The sequence below is a fragment of the Macaca thibetana genome, chromosome 9 (assembly GCF_024542745.1).
Source record: "Macaca thibetana thibetana isolate TM-01 chromosome 9, ASM2454274v1, whole genome shotgun sequence".
In the NCBI taxonomy this organism is placed as follows: Eukaryota; Metazoa; Chordata; class Mammalia; order Primates; family Cercopithecidae; genus Macaca; species Macaca thibetana.
In genome coordinates this window covers 110,955,052-110,976,305 of record NC_065586.1, presented here as the reverse complement: position 1 = coordinate 110,976,305, position 21,254 = coordinate 110,955,052, and the positions used below count along the sequence as shown (strand labels likewise).

General features: G+C 38.0%; 1 protein-coding gene across 2 annotated transcripts in view; it reads right to left on the bottom strand.

Moving 5' to 3' along the window:
- FHIP2A (FHF complex subunit HOOK interacting protein 2A) overlaps positions 1–21,254 on the bottom strand; it is a 46,034-nt gene that overhangs the window by 10,925 nt on the left and 13,855 nt on the right. For both annotated transcript variants that reach the window (XM_050804262.1, XM_050804263.1), the window contains 11 exons: positions 20,575–20,744; positions 18,356–18,460; positions 17,766–17,888; positions 10,776–11,069; positions 10,057–10,253; positions 8,522–8,636; positions 7,941–8,017; positions 7,660–7,852; positions 7,298–7,467; positions 6,793–6,936; positions 5,182–5,272 (listed from right to left, as the gene is read on the bottom strand). In XM_050804262.1, the coding sequence (XP_050660219.1) occupies positions 5,182–5,272; positions 6,793–6,936; positions 7,298–7,467; positions 7,660–7,852; positions 7,941–8,017; positions 8,522–8,636; positions 10,057–10,253; positions 10,776–11,069; positions 17,766–17,888; positions 18,356–18,460; positions 20,575–20,744 (1,679 nt within the window). The remainder of the gene's footprint in view (positions 1–5,181; positions 5,273–6,792; positions 6,937–7,297; positions 7,468–7,659; positions 7,853–7,940; positions 8,018–8,521; positions 8,637–10,056; positions 10,254–10,775; positions 11,070–17,765; positions 17,889–18,355; positions 18,461–20,574; positions 20,745–21,254) is intronic.

The following is a 21,254-nucleotide window of genomic DNA, read 5'->3' as shown; positions in this document are numbered from 1 at the left end:
CTGCACTCCAGACTGGGAGACAGAGCGAAACTACGTCTCAAAACAACAACAACAACAACAACAACAACAACAACAACAACGACGGAACATGGCCAGGCGCGGTGGCATGCGCCACCACATCCAGCTATTTTTTATATTTTTAGTAGAGACGGGGTTTCACCATGTTGGCCAGGCTGGTCTCGAACTCCTGACCTCAAGTGATCTGCCCACCTCGGCTTCCCAAAGTGCTGGAATTACAGGCGTTAGCCACTGCGCCCGACCCAAATCTCAATTTTTAAGAAATAATTTTTACATTAATACTTCTTATATTCTGACTTGGAAAGTAATATTTTAATTTCTTCTATCCTTTTTGTTTTTCTAATATTTCTGAAACAATCATAACTGCATTTTAATCACAAAATGGAAAATGAGAGAAACTTTACAGAAAGAATAAAAGCAGTTTAAAAATCTAATCGGTAGTGCCGAAAAGATATGTTTTTATTGTCTTTGATTGTTATTTGAATGTTACTTGCTACTCCATTAATTTATTCATCATGCAGACAAATTCATGTATTTATGTGGATTTTAAAGTATTATGAATTAACTATGTGCATATGCAGATTAGTTATACATAATAGCATACTTCAATCCAAATAATTTAAATGAAAATTAAATGTATATTTTTCAGATTTGAGAAATTTCAAATTTTAGACTGTAAATTTTAAAATTCTTTTTCAAATTTTGAAATATTTTATTCTGGTTATTTATTCAACAAATACTAAATAGTTACTGATATTGTAAAATGTATAAAGTTCTAAGGTACATATTTTGTGGGATTTAATGGTAAATCAGGCATGAATCCTACCCTCAAGGGACTGATTATTACAACCCCAAGACAAGAAAGAAAACACGAAGGACCACACAAGATGAGAGATAATGCCATGAACATGAAGACGAGTAGTTACCTTTACTGTTGGGAAGGGAGAGGAGAAAGAGGGTAAAAAGAATAAATCACGAGCTGGCATTTAATCTGGATGTTGAAGACAGTGGAGAAATATAGATATCAGATGGTGGGTGAGAAATAAGAGAACCTTGCAGACAAACAGAATAGCATCAATTAATGCACGTAAATGTTATATTTGGATAGCGAGTGAAAGTCATAGTAAGAAATATAGAAAAGCAGGCTGGAAAATGATCCAAAAGGATCCTGAATTGTAAGATTTGATGTCTAAGTATTTATACTTTATGAGTTAATAAAGAAGAAGGGGTTCTCAGATGCACACTTGAATGAGATGAATCTGTTAATGGTTTCTAAGCAGAAGGAACAAGCTGGGGAAACAAGTGATGAGGCTATGTAATCCTGGCAGAGGTAATAAAGATGTAAACTAGGATTCTGAAAGCAAAAAGCAAAAATGGAGAAGGGGGCAGACAGGAGAGATGTAGTAGGGGCAAAACTGATATAACTTGGCAATAGACTAGAGGCTAAAGAGAATAGAAGACCAATGAATCCCACCCAGGCAACTCGGAAATAAAACCTTGGATGACCAGGAGGATGGATGTGCCACTGACCAGAGCAGGAAACAAAGGAGCAGATGCAGTTTTAGAGGAATCAATTGTAAGTTCTACTTTGGAAAGATAAAGTCTGAGGTCTTAGAAGAACATCTGAGTGGCTGAGGCTAGAGCTTTGGGGACACCTCAGATAGAGAATTCACGACAGGATGAATGCTAAACCAAAAGAATATCAAAGGAATGAAGATAGAAAACAGGGCCACTGATAGATAGTTTTGTTTTTTTGGCCATATCATAATATGGGGACAGAGTAAAAATGACACCTGAGACCTAAAAGCAGCAGCAGCGAAGAATGATGCTGCGGAAGCCTTAAAAAAGGAGAAAGTTTGAAATGGTGGGGGCTGGGATGGGGGGTGGGAGGTGGTTTAAACAACTTCAGCAAAGTTATAGGATAGACGCTCAATACACGAAAACCAGCAGTATTTCTACATTAGGAAAGATCAGAAAATGAAGTTCACAGAATAATTTCACTTACAATAAAGAAATACTTAGGAATAGATTTAATGAAGGAAGTGTAAGACTGTACACTGAAAACTTTTTTTTTTTTTTTTTTTTTTTTTTTTGCAGAAATGGACAAAGTAATCCTAAAATTAATACGGAATTACAAGGGACTCCAAATAGCCAAAATAATTTTGAGAAAGAAGTAAGTTAAAGGATTCATACTTCTCAATTTCAAAACTTACTACAAAGCTGCAGTAATCAAGACAGGGTGGTGCTGGGATAAGGACAGGTACATAGGTCAGTGGAATAGAATTGAGTCTTCAAATAAACTTTACACTTAGAGTCAATAAATGGAAAATAGCCTTTCACCTAGTGCTGCAGAGACAACTGGATGTCTACATGCAAAAAAAATGAATCTGAATCCCACTTCACACTATATACAATAATTAACTCAAAATAGATTAAAGACTTAAATGGATAAACTAAAACCATGAAACTCTTAGAAAGAGATTTAGGTGAAAATCTATGTAATCTTGGTTAGGCAATGATTTCTTAGGTATGGCACAAAAAGCACAAAGAAAAAATAGTTAAGTTGCACTTCATCAAAATTAAAAACTTTTGGCCAGGTGCAGTGGCTCACACCTGTAATCCCATCACTTTGAGAGGCCAAGGTGGGCAGATCACTTGAGGCCAGGAGTTCGAGACCAGCCTAGACAACAGGGTGAAACTCCATCTCTACTAAAAATACAAAAATTAGTTTGGTGTGGTGGTGCAAGCCTGTAATCCCAGCTACTCAGGAGGCTGGGGCAGAAGGATCGCTTGAACCCAGGAGGTGGAGGTTGCAGTGAGCCGAGATCGTGCCACTGCATTCCCACCTGGATGACAGAGTGGGACTCTGTCTCAAAACAACAACAACAAAAAACAAAAAAACAAAATTACGTGTCGAACGACAGGACACTATCAAAAAAGTGAAAAGGCAACTACCAAATGGGAGAAAATATCTGTAAATAATATATCTGATAAGGATCTACTATGCAGAATATGTAAGGGACTCTTACAACTCAACAATAAAAAGACAAATAGCCCAATTAAAATACAGGCAAAGGATTTTTTTACTTTTTATTTTTTGGGGACAGGGTCTTGCTCTGTTGCCCAGGCTGGAGTGCAGTGGCACCATCATAGCTCACTGTAGCCTTAAATTCCTGAGCTCAAGCTGTCCTCCTGCCTCCGCTTCCCAAGTAGCTGGGACTACAGGTGCATGCCACCACACATGGATAATTTTTTTAAAAAATTTTTGTAAAAATGGGATTGTCCAGGCTGGTCTCAAATTTCTGGCTTCACGTGATCCTTCCACCTTGGCCTCTCAAAGTGCTGGGATTACAGGTGTGAGTCGCTACACTTGGCCAGGATTTAAATATTCTTCAAAGAAGAGTACAAGTGTCTGCTAAGCACATGAAAAGTTACTCAACTTCATTAGTCATAAGGCAATGTAAATCAAAACCACAAGGACACACCACTTCACACCTCCTAGGGTAGCTATAATTTAAAAAGAAAAAGTATTGGCAAGGAAATGGTGAAATTGGAACCCTCATGCACTGCTGGCGTGATGTAAAATGGTGCCACCACTGTGGAAAACATTTGGGCAGTTCTTCAAAAAAGTTAAATATAGAATTACCATGTGACCTATCAATTTTACTACTAAGCATATACCCAAGAAAGTGGAAAACCTGTATTCAACAAAAAAGGAATAGTCACAGCATTAGTATTCATAATAATCAACAATTAGAAACAACCCAAATGTCCATTAACTGACAGATAAACAAAATATCCATACAATAAAATATTATTCAGCCATAAAAAGAAAGGAAGTACTGATGCATGCTTCAATTTGAATGAAACTTGAAAACATTACATTATGCTGAGTAAAAAATGCCAGATGCAAAAGGCCACATATAGTATGATTCCATTTTTGTGAAATGTCCAGAATAGGCAAAGCCATAGAAACAGAAAGCAGATGAGTGGTTGCCAGGGCTGGGGGTTGGCGGGGAGGAGGGGTCAGTAAGAAGTGACTGCTTTATTTGTACAGGGTTTCTTTTTGGGGTGATAGAAATCTTCTGGCATTAGTGATGATGGTTGCATAACATTGTGAATATACTAAAAAACATTAAATTGTACACTTTAAAATAGTTAAAATGTTGAATTTTATCTCAATACAAGTTTTCTTTTCAGGAGGAATTTTTTAATACAATTTTTAAAATCTTACAATGTAAAATGCTATAAAGAGGAAAGAAGAATGAGAAAAGGCTCCTTAATTTAGCACCTAAGCGCAAACCTTCAAGCAAGTCGTTTCAGTGAGGTAGAAAGGTGAAACGCAAGGGCTGAAGGAGTCAGAGCTGGGCAGCAGAGGGACTATACTTGTGAATCACTGTCTGCATCAGAATGAAGGAGAAAAGGATCATGTCTTGTGGATGAGGATCAAGGGTGCGTGGTGGGTAGAATTACTAAGATATCATGTTTTGGATCAGCAGGAGAAATGGATCCAAGTGAGATATAATTTAAAGTGGGAAAAAATTAAAGAGCATAAAGAAATCTTGAGATGGAGACATACAATCGGTGAAGTGCAAACTAAGGTCACCTGCACAAAGCAAAAGTAGCGACAGCAGAGACCAGGTCTCATTTTTTTTTTTTTTTGAGATGGAGTCTTGCTCTGTTGCCCAGGCATGATCTCGGCTCATTGCAACCTCCACCTGCAGGGTTCAGGTGATTCTCCTGCCTTAGCCTCCTGAGTAGCTGGGAGTACAGGCACCTGCCACCATGCCCGGCTAATTTTTGTATTTTAGTAGAGATGGGGTTTCACTATGCTGGCCAGTCTGGTCTTGAACTCCTGATCTCAGGTGATCCACCCACCTCGACCTCCCAAAGTGCTGGGATCACAGGTGTAAGCCACCGTGCCTGGCCCAGAGACATTTTCGAGAGTGAAGAGGAAGCATGGAAATAATTCATTGATCTACAACTGGGACCATCTAGGACAAGCCAGATGCCAGGTCTCATTTTGAATAATAATGAAGTCATTTCCTTGGAGCAGTGGTGGTGGGCAGTGTGACAAGTGGTGTGTGTGTGTGTGTGTGTGTGTGTGTGTGTGTGTGTGTCTATTCTTAGATTTCATTTCCAACATTTAGTGACTTCACCTACCTGCCTATGAGCGTCTCGGAGGTAGGTGTCATATCCTGTGCCCTCGACATGGTAGGAGGATTTTGCGTCATCCGGTACCAGACAGAGAAAACTTAAATGAAAAAGGCCACAATTATGCAAAATGCCCAATTGCATGAAAAAAAAAGGGAAAAAAAGTAAAAGTGAGAAAGGCCATAATCAATAATAAATACTCTCACAATTCAATAATAACTATAAGTACTAAAGTATCTAGTGATATTGTAAGTTCAGTTAAGTATTAATACAAATAGAAACCTGAAAAATGAAATTATATGTTGTTAATTCCTTGTGTTGAATGACTTTTACAATTCATTGATTATTCTCATTATTTTAAAGGTTTTAAAAATTATGAATTCCACTTAAAATAGAAGTAAGCCTAAGAAAGACATTTTTTTTTCCTCTTCAGATTGCTGTATAATGACAGATTGCCATCATATTTGTTAATCTCAGGGAACTGGTTTAAACTAACTGAACCTGAGATTTTTATGTACCCTAATTTTGCAACTTGAGTCACATGCAGTTTTTCTCTAAAATCACCTGCCAGAACTAGGTATATCAGTGACAACATTGCAAGGGAAGCAAAAAAGAGGAAAAAAACTGCCACAGAAAAGGGCACTCTAAAAAAAACACAAAACCACAAACTAACAAAAAGGAATAGCCCAACACTTAGCACACATGGTTAATAAGTACATCTTATCAAACCAGCAGTTCTCAATGTTGTTACAATTGGGAATTACTTAAAATTAAACCGTTTATATTTTTTAAAAATGGGATGGCCCAGCATGGTGGTTCACACCTGTAATCCCAGCGCTTTGGGAGGTCAAGGCGGGTGGATCACTTGAGGTCAGGAGTTCGAGACCAGCCTGGCCAACATGGTGAAACCCCGTCTCTATAAAAAATAGAAAAATTAGCCAGGTGTGGTGGCATGCGACTGTAATCCCAGCTACTCAGGAGCCTGAGGCAGGAGAATCACTTGAACCCGGGAGGCAGAGGTTGCAGTGAGCAGGGATCATGCCACTGCACTCCAGCCTGGGCAACATAGTGAGACTCTGTCTCAAAAAAAAAAAGAAAGGGTACTTTGAGGGTTCATTTAACCATGGTTAATATTAAGTAGAGCTTTTCGCTTAGTATCAAGCATTGCCCACAGGCTGGCACATAAGCAAGACCAAAAAAACTGACATAATCTTTATTTATTTATTTATTATGTTTTTCCTTTTTTTTTTTTCATAAGAGATTTCTGTAACCATCTAAGAACAGAGTTCTTACATGTTATACAGTTTGGGAGGCCGAGGTGGGCAGATCACTTGAGGTCAGGGGTTTGAGACCAGCCCGACCAACATGGTGAGACCCCGTCTCTACTAAAAATACAAAAATTAGCTGGATGATGTGGTGGGAGCCTGTAATCCCAGCTAGTTGGGAAGCTGAGGCAGGAGAATCACTTAAACCCAGGAGGCGGAGGTTGCAGTGAACAGAGATCACACCACTGCACTCCAGCGTGGACAATAGAACAAGACTCCATCTCAAAAAATAGTAACAATAAAAAACAAAAAACAAGTAAGAGAGATGGAAGTCAAATTTTATATAGCAACTCACCTATTTACAATTTTATGAACTTCAGTTTTTCCATCATTTTTGGGGTGGTCTGGAGTAGCAGGAGGCGAAGAACTAAGCCACTCTTGGTTTGGCAAAGTGTTTTCTGGTGAAATGTCAGTAAATAATGGATCTTCTTCCAGATCTCTAAGTTAAATTTAATGACATATGAAAAACACTATTTTATTATGACATTTTCTAAACCAAAAGATTCTCTGCTATGTTCTAAGAAAATGTTACATAATTTTGCTAATATAAAGGATTAAGGAATAATGTATATTTTCTAGGCAAATTAACATTCTATACTATTTTGTTATTAGATCTAACGAATACGTGATATTATTTATAATGTAAAAGGATGGTAGTATCAGTGCATCTAATTTTACTTTTAAGAACTTTAAAACTGTAAGAGGTATTTCTTTTGAGGACAGGGGAGATAGATAAGAGGAGAGAGAAAGTTCTATCTCTACATGAAATGCTGAACTCACAGAGTTGGATGGAAACTTACACTGCTCCTGCTATCAGTCCATTTTCTACCACATCTTTATCTTCTGGGCACAAAGGTTTACATTCTGTATAATTTCTTTCTTCAAGATTTCTCAAGACCAAGTTGTAAAGAATGTGCTCATTGGGTTTTTGTAAGAGATGCTCAAACATTCGCAATGTCATTATGCTTATCTGAAACCAAAATTGATAAAAGCTAACTGAAAAATATCTTTAAATAAGTTATTCTTCTTGCCATCTTGTGAGTCACGCTTTCAATTTCTAAAGCCAATAAAAGAGGCTGTATTGAAAATATCTCAAGTATAATACATTAAAACCGGTATTCCAAAGAATCTAAGTCCAATTCTAAATCATTACATAGCTTACCTCATCAGATATGTGATCACAATGTTCAATTAACCTATGCCTTAATGGATGTCTGCTGATTTCTGCCACAGTTTCTGGTTCCCTCTGTTCTCCAAGGATAAAAAACACCATTTCTTGAAGTAAAACATCAGAGGTCACTTGCCGAACGATGCGATGAAGCAGAGCAGTGGATGTCAGAATACCCATCTCAGAACTGAGTACAACGAACAGGGAATTAATAACATGACACAGGGATGCTGGTTTTTGTTTTTTATTTTTCCAAAAGAAAACAGGCTACTCACGTTTGCATTAATTGAGGTTCCATAACACCAATGAAAAATCTTTCATGAACAGCTTTGGCAAGAGCAACAGCAGCAGTCTAGAATATAGTAGGAACATCATTTTTTTAATATAAAAGAAAGAATAATTTGTAACATCAATAAATCAGTTTACTCTCCCCAACTGAATTAATGTGGAAAGACAAAACTTGCCTAATGACTCTCTTGTTGGTGGCATATAAATCTAGATTAGATGTTGGCTACTGGGTCATTTACACTTTTTTCTAAATTTCCAAGAATAAGAGGAATAGGACAAAAAATTATTCCAATGTCCATATAGTATTAACATCTCACCAAAGAGCAGGACTGAAGGGAAGTCAGTGTTACTTTATAAAGCACTGTACCGTAGTATTTGAGAAAATATAAAAGGGCAGAACTGTAATACACACATACAAACACATACACACCTTTTTGTTTACTTATTTTACTAACCATGGTATTCTAAGACATTAAAATGTATTGGGGATATAAATTAGGGATTCCAATTTCACTTAGTAGATATTTATATTTTAAAACCATCAAAAAAACAACACAAAATTTCAAACCTTTTGGGCTTCTTTAATGAGCTGATCACAATAATCAAACCAGGAAAGAAATGAAATTAAGGCTCGTTTTCCTGGAAATGCTGAAGCATCTTCTTTATGACTATATGAGTCCAAGCTGTAAGACAAGGAAGAATTGCTAAGTCCAAAGTTATCCAAAAGCATGGACCCTATTCAGAATGTACGGAAAAATGAAAGCACATGAACACACTCAGATAGTATGGTACATTCACACAGGCAATGCTGGAGGACTGTCAGAGGAAGGTTCCATAAAAGAAACCAAAGAGAAAACCTTTTAAATAAGAGCTGTAAATAATTTTCACATATTAAGCAGGAGAAGAGAGATTAAAGCAGAATGGGGCTGCAGGGGGCTAGGTGTGGTGGCTCAAGCCTGTAATCCCAGCACTTTAGGAGGCCGACGTGGGTGGCTCACTTGAGGTCAGGAGCTCGAGACCAGCCTGGCCAATATGATGAAACTCTCTCTCTCTACTAAAAAAAAAAAAAAAAAAGAAAAACAAACAAAAAAAAATTAGCCAGGCACGGTGGCTAATGCCTGTAATCCCAGCTACTTGGGAGGCTGAGGCACAAGAATTGCTTGAACCTGAGAGGTGGAGGTTGCAGTAAGCCGAGATCGCTTCACTGCACTCCAGCCTGGGTGATGTAGCAAGACTCTGTCTCAAAAAAAAGAGAAAAGAATGGAGCTGCAGGAGAAAAAACACTGGGATAGCTCCTCACACTCTTGCCCTAAATGTTACCAAGTAACATCAATGAAAAGATGGAGGTTCCCAGCTGCTGGGATGGAAGAAAAGCATGGTAAAGGGGGATCTACAAACAAAAATAGCGAGTGGACTACTTCTCTTCTTGCCCTAAAATGCAATACAGTCGTAATGTTAACAAGTGGGTCTGCCCTATAGATGTTGACAGAAAATAGAGTGGAAAAAACAAAGACAGGTTAAAAATACAGAGAAATACAATAAAAGGTGATTATGTCAAAATATTAGGCTGCTTATAGGTGGTGGGATTATGGGCAACTTGTTTATGCTGCTTTATACTTTTTAATAACTTACAAACATTCTGTAATAATCATATTTCCCTATGAGAATCAAGTTGGGGAGTCTAAAAGGTAGGAAGAAGAGGTGAAACAATGAGGTAGAAGAGATTCTGTACAAACAGGCCAGGAGACAGATTAGACTGCTTTAGAGGCTGTGGAAATTATTTTAAAAGGAGATTCTTTCTTTTAGGGCTTTTTTTGATAAAAATAATCAGTTAAAATTATTGTTTTTAATATAAGCCCTTAAAAATTGACCAGTATAATGGACAAAATAAAAATATCTTAACTATATAACAGCTGGATTGTTCCCACACTCATTACCACTGACTGATACATTTAATACAAGCTTTGAGAAAATATTCCCATTTAATGATCACTAGTAGTGTTCAATTTTTCAAAGATTTCTATCATTGCAAAATAGAAATGGATTTTAAAGTGTAGGTGTAAGAAGTCACCTTTATGGGAAAATACAAGTAATGGTGCTTACCCCCAGTTAATTGCTTCCACGGTTTCAATATCTAACGGATCCACTGACTGAGGTAGGGCCTTGTACAGGGAGGCAAGTCTGTCTGTCAGTAGTTCACACAAGCAAGTGCTCTGTGTAAGGCACTTTGCAGCCGCAGGCTCTGGCAAACTTACTAACAGCATCAAGCCTTCGCATGCCTTCACAGCTATTCGGCCATCCTAAAGGAAAAAAAAAAAAACCAAACCCCTTCAATTCTTGAATTGTATATACATCAGGTTGTTTGAAAAAATTCAACATAAAAGGATTTAATGTTTTACAGTAAAAGAAAAAAAACAGGCTTTTTTGTGTATTTTAAATGCACATTATTGGCCAAGGGGCACCTCACGCCTGTCATCCCAGCACTTTGGGAGGCTGAGGCGGGTGGATCAGCTGAGGTCAGGAGTTTGAGACCAGCCTGGCCAACATGGTGAAACCCCATCTCTACTAAAACTACAAAAATTAGCCGGCATGGTGGTGCGTACCTGTAATCCCAGCTACTGGGGAGGCTGAGGCAGGAGAATCGCTTGAACCCAGAGGCAGAGGTTGCAGTGAGCGAAGATCGCACCACTGTACTCCAGCCTGGACAACAGAGCAAGACTCCGTCTCAAAAATAAAATAAAATAAAAATAAAAATAAATAAATAAATAAATGCACATTATTGAAATAATATTAGGAGGAAAAAAGTAAGGACCATAACTCACAGGACTTCTAGTAAGATTTAACAAAGAATTCACTAAATTGTAATCCTGGTTTGGACGAACAACTGAGGCCTCTGGCAGTGAGGTGACACTGAGGTTATCCAAGCTTGTGGACAGGTGATCCATCTGATGAGGAGGCTCATCTTCCAATTCTGTTTGCTCCATTCCAGTAGCACCAGATAATTCCTCTGGATGATGGGACTGTCCTGTATCTGTTGACAAGGAATCCTGACCTTTTAATGTATCTTCCGAAATTACACTTGGTACTCCTTTGGAAGCCAATGATTTCATCTTATTCTGAAAAGGAATATATGTTTTATAAAAGTCAATCAAGAACTTTTAAAGCCAAAAATAATATTTTAATGGATTTTTCTGTAACATTCCACATGCCTAACCAGAGTAGTAATAAATGTTATGTATGTCACTGAAAATATTCTGACTTTTAACAAACTGTGTTTTAGAATGATTTTACCATTGCACAGGAGTTTATCACACTCCTCATACTAACTACAAAATGTTTTACACTGACCATAAGCAACAAACAGTATTAGTGATAATTTGACTACTGCTTAGAACAACTAATATTAGTGAGGAAACATTTTCAGGAGGTTAATTGCAGTTAACTTTTTTCTCATCACTGGACTACTGTAACTACATAGCCTCCATGTTAATTCTTATAAGATCACGGGGTGGGGTGGGGGGGTTTGCAGGGAGGGAAGTACAAACTAACAAATAAAAATATTTTAAAGTTCAAAAGTTACCAGCATTAGACTGAAGGTTTCCGTAAAAGCCCCCAAATTCTCTCAAATATGTAAGAATCTTTTCTAAGTTTTTCCTTAAACCTCTACTCTATAAGAACACAAGAAGCTGGGCACAGTGACCCATGCCTGTAATACCAGCACTTTGGGAGGCTGAGGCAGGAGGATCACTTGAGCCCAGGAATTCGAGACTAGATGGGGCAACATAGTGAGACCGTGTCTCTACTAAAAAAAATACAATAAAATAAGCTGGGTGTGGTGGCTTGCGCCTATGGTCCCAGACCTTGGGAGGCTGAGTGAGGCAGGAAGATTGCTTGAGCCTGGGAGGTTGAAGCTGTGGTGAGCTGTGATCATGCCACTGCACTCCAGCCTGGGCACAGAGCAAGACCCTGTCTCAAAAAATTTTAAAAAAAGAGAAACCAAAAAACTACTCAGGGGACATTTTTACTAGTGTCTTTAAGATAGAAATAAGATTTGCTTGAAATGCTGGTGCTCCCTTCCCCAATCCACACACCCAAACACAAAGAGAATCTTAACTGAAGCAAATTAGCAAATGATTAGCTTCAAGGCAAAAGTATCTTGCTTTCCATTTGAAAAGAAGAGCAGAAATCAAATTACACACATAGGTTAAAATTCACCATAAACTAACTTCTTCACAGGGCCTATCATCATAGAAACATATTAAAGGCTGAATGAATTCAGGGTTCTACTTCCAAAGTTATATTATACTAATTATAAATCACTTTTATTGCATTACCAGTATAGTTTAGACCAATCTTCTTGAGAAATTGAGTTCACAGAACATATATTAAAAGAAAACAACTCTATGGGACTCAATGAATACTCTAAACAATTTGCCAATTTCCAACAAAATCAATGGCATATTGGCTGGGTGCGGTGGCTCACATCCCAGCATTTTGGGAGGCTAAGGCAGGTGGATCACTTGAGGTCAGGAGTTCGAGACCAGCCTGGCCAACACGGTAAACCCTGTCTCTACTAAAAATACAAAAATTAGCTGGGCATGGTGGCGTGTGCCTGCAATTCCAGCTACCAGGGAGGCTGAGGCAGGAGAATCGCTTGAATCTGGGAGGCGGAGGTTGCAGTGAGCCGAGATCATGCCACTGCACTCCAGCCTGGGTGACAGAGCAAGACTCCACCTCAAAAAAAAAAAAAAAAAAAAAAAAAAAAAAAAAAAAAAAAACCAATGGCATATCATACTTTTTAAGAAAGTAAAACATTTCATTCCATTTAAAATACTAGTAATATTGCTGGGAGAGGTGTCTCAAATAAGAACAGCAAGAGGACGGATGTTAGTTTAGCACTCCGTCCTTCAATCAATGTTTCTCAAAGTGAGACTCAAGACTGTTGGTATCCTGATCTTCTGTGGGGCTTGATAAAAATGCAGATTCCTGGGTCCCATCCAGACCTGATGAATGAGAATATCTGGAGGTAAAGCCAAGGAATGTGCATTTTAGAAAAATTCCCTAGGTGATGAGGAACTGTGGATTTAACACTTTGGTTCCTACTAAAACTGTTCCCCTTCTGTTTTAGGGATGTCATCAGTACCCACAACATAGCCACACACACGGCTTCTAAATCTCTTAAACTTCCCTCCCAAATCAAAGATGTTCAATACCTGCTAATTATCTCCATTAGGAAATCACGATGACTCAAAGCATCTGGAACCAAAATTATCATCTTCCCCTCAAAATCAGCTCCCTGGGGGCCCCTGTTTTTCCACTAGCAGCAGACTTATTGGTTCAGGAATTCCAGCATTCAAATCATCCTTTCCCAGCTTCTGCATCTGAGCAGTTACAAGGCCATATAGAGCCTACCTCTATTTTGAACACACCCATTTCATTCCAACCTATTGTTTCCAACTTGGTTATAGTCCTTGTTATTTCTTGCCTGGGTAACTCCATAAGGTTCCAAATTAGTTTCCCTGCTTTTATCTCTCCTTCCAAAGAATCTGCCGTATAAAAGGCTGCTGCCAATTTAACTTAAGGCACAGATACCAATCACATAATAACATCCCTGCTCAAAAATAGTTAATGGCTCCCCAGTATCTACAAGTAAGAATAAACTCTTCATCCTGTCACTCAAAGCCTTTGACAATACTTAGTCTATCTGTTCAGGTGCTTCTTGCCACACATCCTAATTATACTGTTTCCTGAACACACCACAAACTTTTATATCTTCATTCCTTATGTTCACCCACTCTAAACACCTGCCAAGGCTCATTTCTTTTCATTTATTTATTTTTTAATAGAGATGAGGTCTTGCTATGTTGCTCAGGCTGATCTGGAACTCCTGGGCTCAAGCCATCTGCTTGCCTCAGCCTCCCAAAGTGCTGGGATTACCGGTGTGAGACACCGCACCCAGCCTCATTTCAAAGATGGCCTCTTCCAGGAAGACTTTCCTGATGACCTAGAGCTGATGAATCTCTCCATTCTATAAGCACTTAGGGAATTTACTTTGTATCTTTCCTTTGATTCTCCCTTACTCTACTTTAGATTACAGTATCTGAACATTCACATCTACCGTCTTCAGCAGACTGTAAACCCCTTTAGGACAAAGACTGTTTCTTTTCTTTTTTTGAGACAGAGTCTCGCTCTGTCACCCAGGCTGGAGTGCAGTGGCGTGATCTTGGCTTACTGCTACCTCTGCCTCCCGGGTTCAAGCAATTCTCCTGTCTCAGCCTCCCAACTAGCTGGGACTACAGGCACGTGCCACCAAGCCTGACTAATTTTTTGTATTTTTAGTAGAGAAGGGGTTTCACCGTGTTTAGCCAGGATGGTCTTGATTGATATCCTGACCTTGTGATCTGCCTGCCTCAGCCTACCAAAGTGCTGGGATTACAGGCATGAGCCACCGCGCCCAGCTGGCAAGGACTGCTTCTAACTCACATACCATATATATTTAACCCACAGTAGATGCAAATATTGGCTGATATTAATGAACAGAGAGAGATGACATTTCAGGGAATACATGCTTGAGAACTGCAAAACACTTCTGCTCTTATCTATACTTATAACTAATAAAACTGCATTTCTGGCTGGCCACGGTGGCTAATACCTATAATCCCAGCACTTTGGGAGGCTGAGGTGGGTGGATCACCTGAGGTCGGGAGTTTGAGACTAGCCTGGCCAAGAAGGTGAAACCCTATCTTTACTAAAAATACAAAAATTAGCCAGGTGTGGTGGCACGCACCTGTAAACCCAGCTACTTGGGAGGCTGAAGCATGAGAATCACTTGAACTGGGAGGCAGAGGCTGCAGTGAGCTGAGATTGCACCACTGCACTACGGCCTAGGTGACACAGACTGTCTTAAAAACAAAGCAAAAACAAAATCAAAACCCTGCATCTCCCTAAAGATTCATTCATTTAGTGTTAACTGAGCAGTTCCTATGCATTGTGCTAGATTCTAGAGAAGCTGTGGGGACCCAAGATTAATGAGACAGAATCCTTGTCCTCAAGGAGCATACTGACTAGCAGGAGAAAATAAAATGCACTTAAATAACCAGTGCTAGGGGACTGTGGTAACTGACATTAAACACATACGAATAGTCCTATTCGTTAAAAAAAATGCAGATACCTACCACCTCTGGCTTTGGAGAAATACGTTATAAAAACACTAAACAAAGCAGACGTGTCACTAAATCTGAGAGGTGTTCTCTGTAGTGAGGTTTAGAAATGTGAATGTTTTTCTGAAGACGGGTACATACAGTGTACCTCACCATAAACATACATAAGCCTACGTATTTCATCTGCTTCTGGTCTATGCTATGCACTTAGAAAACAAGTTTCAGAAATTTTTGAGAAAGAAATTCTCCAGGCTTGTTTGGGGAAAAAAACACTTGCATTCCAAGTACACTAAGGTTACCTAAGAAAACGTTAGCAAAAATGAACTTTGAGAAGAAAAATCTCAGTTAGCAAAACTGAGATATTCCTCATAGTATACAAAAAACTAAAAAAAACTCTAATACCATTATAAATCTTTAGAAATCCAAAATCATTAGACTGTTCTAGCCATTTCGAAGCAAATTTGCAAAAGATGACACAAAATATAACGCATATGATGAAAAACACACGACGCGCGAGATTAGTGTTAAGGGCATGCATAGTCCTTAACACTACCTAGAAATTTAAATTCATGAAATTTTACAGCTTAGCTGCTTACCTAACTCCAGTTAAGAGTCCAGAATAGAATCCTAAATTACTTAGTAATGTAAAATAGAAAACAAACCCATATATTGGAGTGGCTAACATTTACAAATAACAAAACAAGAAAGACCTGACAACATCCAGAGCTGATGACAACATGGAACAACAGAAGCTCACATACGCTGCTGATGGGATGCAAAATGACAAAGCCACTTGCAAAACAGTTTGGCAGTTTCGCATGAAAATAAATATACACTTACCATATGATCCAGTGATCCTACCCTAGGTATTTATCCAAGTGACATGAAAACCTAAATCCACGCAAAAATCTGCGTGTGATGTTCTTAGTGGTTTTATTCACAACTGTAAAAAACTAGAAACAACCCAAAAGTCCCTTACTGGTGTATGTGTAAACAACTGTGGTACATCCATACAATGGTATACTACTCAACAACATAAAGGAACAAAATCATGGATGAATCTCAAATGCAATAAGCTAACTTTAAAAAGCCAGAATCAAAAGGCTAATTACATGGCTATGACTTTTTGGGAAAGAGAAAACTACAGGGATGGAAAATAGACCAGTGACTGCTCGGGCGTAGGGGTGGAAGAGGGATGACTACAAAGGATCATGGGGTAGTGTGACAGAACTGCTGCACATCTTGATTGTGGTAGTGGTCACACAACCGTGTTCATCAAGTTCACAGAAAGTAGACCGAAAAAAAGTGAATTCTATTATATGTAACATATCTTAATCCAAAAAAAGGAAAAGAAAGAAAAATTTATTTACATATTTTTTATTTATTTGAGACAGAGTCTCACACTGTTGCCCAGGCTGGAGTGCAGTGTTGCAATCTGGGCTTACTGCAACCTCCACCTCCCAGGTTCAACCGATTTTCCTGCCTCAGCCTCTCAAATAACTGAGATTCCAGGCGTGCACTACCACGCCCGGCTAAGGTTTGTATTTTTAGTAGAGATGGTATTTCACCATGTTGGTCAGGCTGATCTCGAACTCCTGACCTCAACTGATCCACGTGCCCCAGCCTCCCAAAATGCTGGGATTACAGGTGTGAGCCGCCACACCTGGCCAGAAAAATATTTTTTAAAAACTGAAAAGAAGGCCAGGTGTGGTGGCTCATGCCTATAATACCAGCACTTTGGGGGGCCGAGGAAGGAGGATCGCTTGAGCTCGGGAGTTCTGGACCAGCCTGGACAACACAGGGAGACCCTGTCTCTACAAAAAAATTTTTAAAAATTAGCCAGGTGTGGTAGTGCGCACCCGTAGTCCCAGCTACTTGGCAGGCTGAGGTGGGAGGATCACTTGAACCAGTGAGGTTAAGGCTGCAATGAGCCACGGTCACACCCCCACATCCAGCCTGGGTTACAAAACAAGACTCTGCCTCAAAAAAAAAAAAAATTACAAACAAAAAGGTAAAAAGACAAAAACAACATAATCATTTTTTCTAAAATAATCCAAAATGACTTCACTGCTGAAAAAAAAAAGTGAATGAAAGCAAAAAGTACAAAAATATATTTTTTACTTTAAATCTAGAAGTGAAATCCAAAATATCACTTGATTTAAATAAACTATGATTTGGTGATTATGGCTATCAAAACAGTACGAAATACTACAGCAATCCCAACTGCTATGAGGTTGGAGAGATAACTCGTGCTTTTTTCCATCTTGTCCAAATCTGCACATGCCATCCTTATCCCAGGACAGATTTCCCATGCTACATACTAGGGCAAGCTTGGCTGAAAATATGATAGCATATCAACTTCTGCGACTTGTCTATCTCTGATTCAACCTTCAAGCTGACCTCTCTTAAGCCATGACTTTGTATCTGTCCAGTCCCTGCACCACCTCGTATCTCTGGCTCAACTGCATTCTTTGAAATTCTTTTTTTCCCAGGAGAATAAAATAGTGATCTTAAAGGAAAAATAATTCTGGGAAGTAAAACAAGCTAATAATCTGCAAAATAGAGCTCCTTCTAATATTATTCACAGAATTCAATTTTCATAATGATCTTAATGTAACTATAGTTTGAAGGTTGATAAGAAGAGTATCATACCTCTAGGAAAAAGTTAACCAGGTAGGGGTCCTGTTTCAGCTTCGCACACACAATGCAAAGAAACTGAATCTCTTCATTTTCTGTTGGTGTTGCTAGGACTTCACCACAGAGTCTAATTAATTTCTGTGAAAACAATTGTTTTTAACTTTTTAAACTTAGGTTACTTTTTACAAATTTGTAAAATAATCATTCATTTACCTTAAGGATATTTAAAATTTTCGTATGATGCAAACACCCTGCATTAATCAGAACACTAATGATATTTATAATTATCTATATAAAAATAAACTTATTAGTGGTAAATTTTTCAAGTTCATTACTGTAAATAATTAACGAGTTGTATAATAAATTCTCCTTTAGATGTCATGGAAGTAAAATCCAAGGGAAATTCATGTATAAAATTTTAAAAGAGAATTAGAAAGACTGTAAGTACACTTGATGTGATGCATAAAGAAAGCTCAAGTATTTGCTAATTTGCATGTTAATTTTGGAATAATTTCATTATTTTTACTCTCAGAAAAATAATATAAAATTATTTCAACATTAAAAGAAATCAAACCAAATAATTTTATGTAAGGGGAACAACATACCTGCACCGGCCTGTGCACGTTAATGTGTGGAAGTAGTGGCTGCCGGATTCTTCCCAGAAGTTTCGTATAGAAAATCAAAACCTGCTGTTTCATTCCCGGAGGACACTGGGTAGAGGAAAAAAGGAAAGCCAACAGGAAAAGATCAGACAATGCAAACTGAAAAGCGGCAAAAATCAGAAAGGCAGTGTATATGAATGTATTCCACCTTGAAAAGATAATGCAACTGGCCAGTTAATAACTGTCAGAATAAAATTTTCAATCAAATATTAATGATGGGTATTCCAGAAATAATATTATATATCTGAGACCATAATATAGCATGTGAGACCATAGGCTCATGTAGTTACAAACAGCATGATGATAATCTGTTGTTGAGATTAGAGTTTGGTGCAGTCAATGTCAACATGTTTATATTCTAACACGAAACTGTAATAGTTAACTCCCTGCCGGAACAAAGGCAAAATCTTGTTACTTAGACTAATGACAGACAGGTCATCAACAACTTTCCATCATATATATGTAGGAGTAAATAAAGCCTCCTAACACACATGTAAATAAAAGGAAACCTGTGGTGTAAACGGTTGTGATTTTATCCTAACATCATTTTAAATTAGAGCCGTTCCTCAGTATACACGGTTATATCCAAATCTGCACTTACTCAGTTCCGGTAGTCAGCCCCGTGGAACTCACATATGTGAAAATTCAGCCCTCTGCATAGGCAGGTTTTGCATCCTGGAAATACTGTATTTTCCATCCATGTTTGGTTGAAAAAAAATCTGCCTATATGTGGACCTACAAGTTCAAACCCATGTTGTTCAAGGGTCAATTGTAAGTATTCTTTGCCTATTATAATCATAATATAAATCAACCAAATTATCTACATTATAATAGGCAAAGAATGTTTAATAAATTAGTTTTTATAACATGCCAGTTGTTTTAAGTATTTGCTGAAAAATAGGTAAACCCAATGATCACTCACACTGCAGATTAAGACAGTATGAATTAACAAGCTTATGTTCCTTAATTAAGCTGCTTATACTGCTTCACATTTCAAATACAGTTACAAAATGAGTATTTCCAAAGCATCATCATAGACATGCTATCTGGAAATAGTATAAACTATAATCTCATGCACAATATTTTTAAGCAAGCAAATACTTTACATTATTTAGATAAACCACTAAATTATATTTACAACCACCTGTATTAAAATAAATTTACTAAAGTACAATTACTAACTTTTGCTCAAAAATCACTTAATCAATTTATTATTAACAATCCTTCTCTCCAAAGGACAGGAAAAAGGAGGAGAAGGAGAATGAGTTCCACAATATTAGGCAGCAGGTATGTTGCCTAGAAAACATAAATTGAGTGAATTTAACTTAAAAGTAAATTAGAGTATTACAGACAAAAGGAAATTGTCTTGTATGCTACTATTCATAACTCTCTTTGTCATGAAAGTGTGTCTGTAGGTTTCTTTTGTTTTAACCTAATTTTTTTTCACATATATCATAGAAATTCACAGAACGATAGACTTTTAGGGCTGGGGAGGCCCCTCAACAATCACTTTTTGGATTTTAAAGAGGAGGAAGATTAACCAAAGAGACTTATGATGGTCACAGTGTGTGAATAATGAAGTCAGGACTGGAAGCCTGGCCTCCTAATCTGAACTCAAGGCTCTTCCATTCCCTCACTCGGCCACACGGCTGGAAAACTTGTCTCTATAACTAATTTGAAGGCTTTGCGATATAAAATATTATTGATATCATAATTTCAGCTTTGTAAAGATTTTTCAATATTCATCAGACCTAAAAAATATAAATTGGCTCCACTCAACAGTTTAGTTAGTGTCAAAATAATCAGTGACATTCTCTTCCAGGACTATGACAAATAATTCCTATTTTTTCAATCCTATTTTAACTGACTTCCTTCTCTCTTTTTTTATTCTGAGCTCATGTACTTGAGTTTATTTTCATAAATGTTTATATTGGAATTCTAAGCAGCCAAGTACTAGTTGTTGTCTAGAGTGTTTGGAATCTTTCTATCTCTATGGACATAAGTGTATAGGCTACATAATTTTCTTTTTTCCACAATCTTAACTTGAATCCTGCCATGTTCAATACGCACCTTTTAAATCAAGTATTTGGCAGTTTCTTTATTCATAAGACATTAAGGCATGTACTACACGCCCAAAAACATGGTGTGGATTAGGAACTTACATCAGCTTTCCCCAAGGTGTATAATGTTTCCAAGATTTTGTGATGGAGCAAATATTCCATACATGGCCCCGTCTCTCCAGATTCCCGTTCATTTTCTTCTTGAACCAGTATATCTAACATCTGTTCCAGATGCGATGGAATATTTGTATCGGTCACTGGGGCTTTATCATCTAAACAACAAAAAACACTCATCAAATATTTAAACATTTTTAAACTGCATATTTGCACCTAAAATACTCTCTGTCTTTCCCTTTTCCTATTCAAACTGAGAAAAATCTGAACTACACACTTAAGTGAGGTTTATAAACATAGTATGATTATCTCTGCTAGAATTTAGATGATGCATTTTGTCATATTCTTACCCCAAAACTGAATCAATATTCTGAAATATGGCCAGGCACGGTGGTTCACGCCTGTAATTCTAGCACTTTGGGAGGCCGAGGCAGGTGGATCACCTGAGGTCAGGAATCCAAGACCAGCCTGGCCAACACAGTGAAACCTTGTCTCTACTAAAAACACAAAAAATTTAGCCAGGCGTGGTGGCGGGCACCTGTGATTCCGGCTACTCAGGAGGCTGGGGCAGGAGAATCGCTTGAACCAGGGAGGCGGAGGTTGCAGTGAGCAGAGATCGTACCATTGCACTCCAGCCTGGGTGATAGAGTGAGACTCCATCTCAAAAA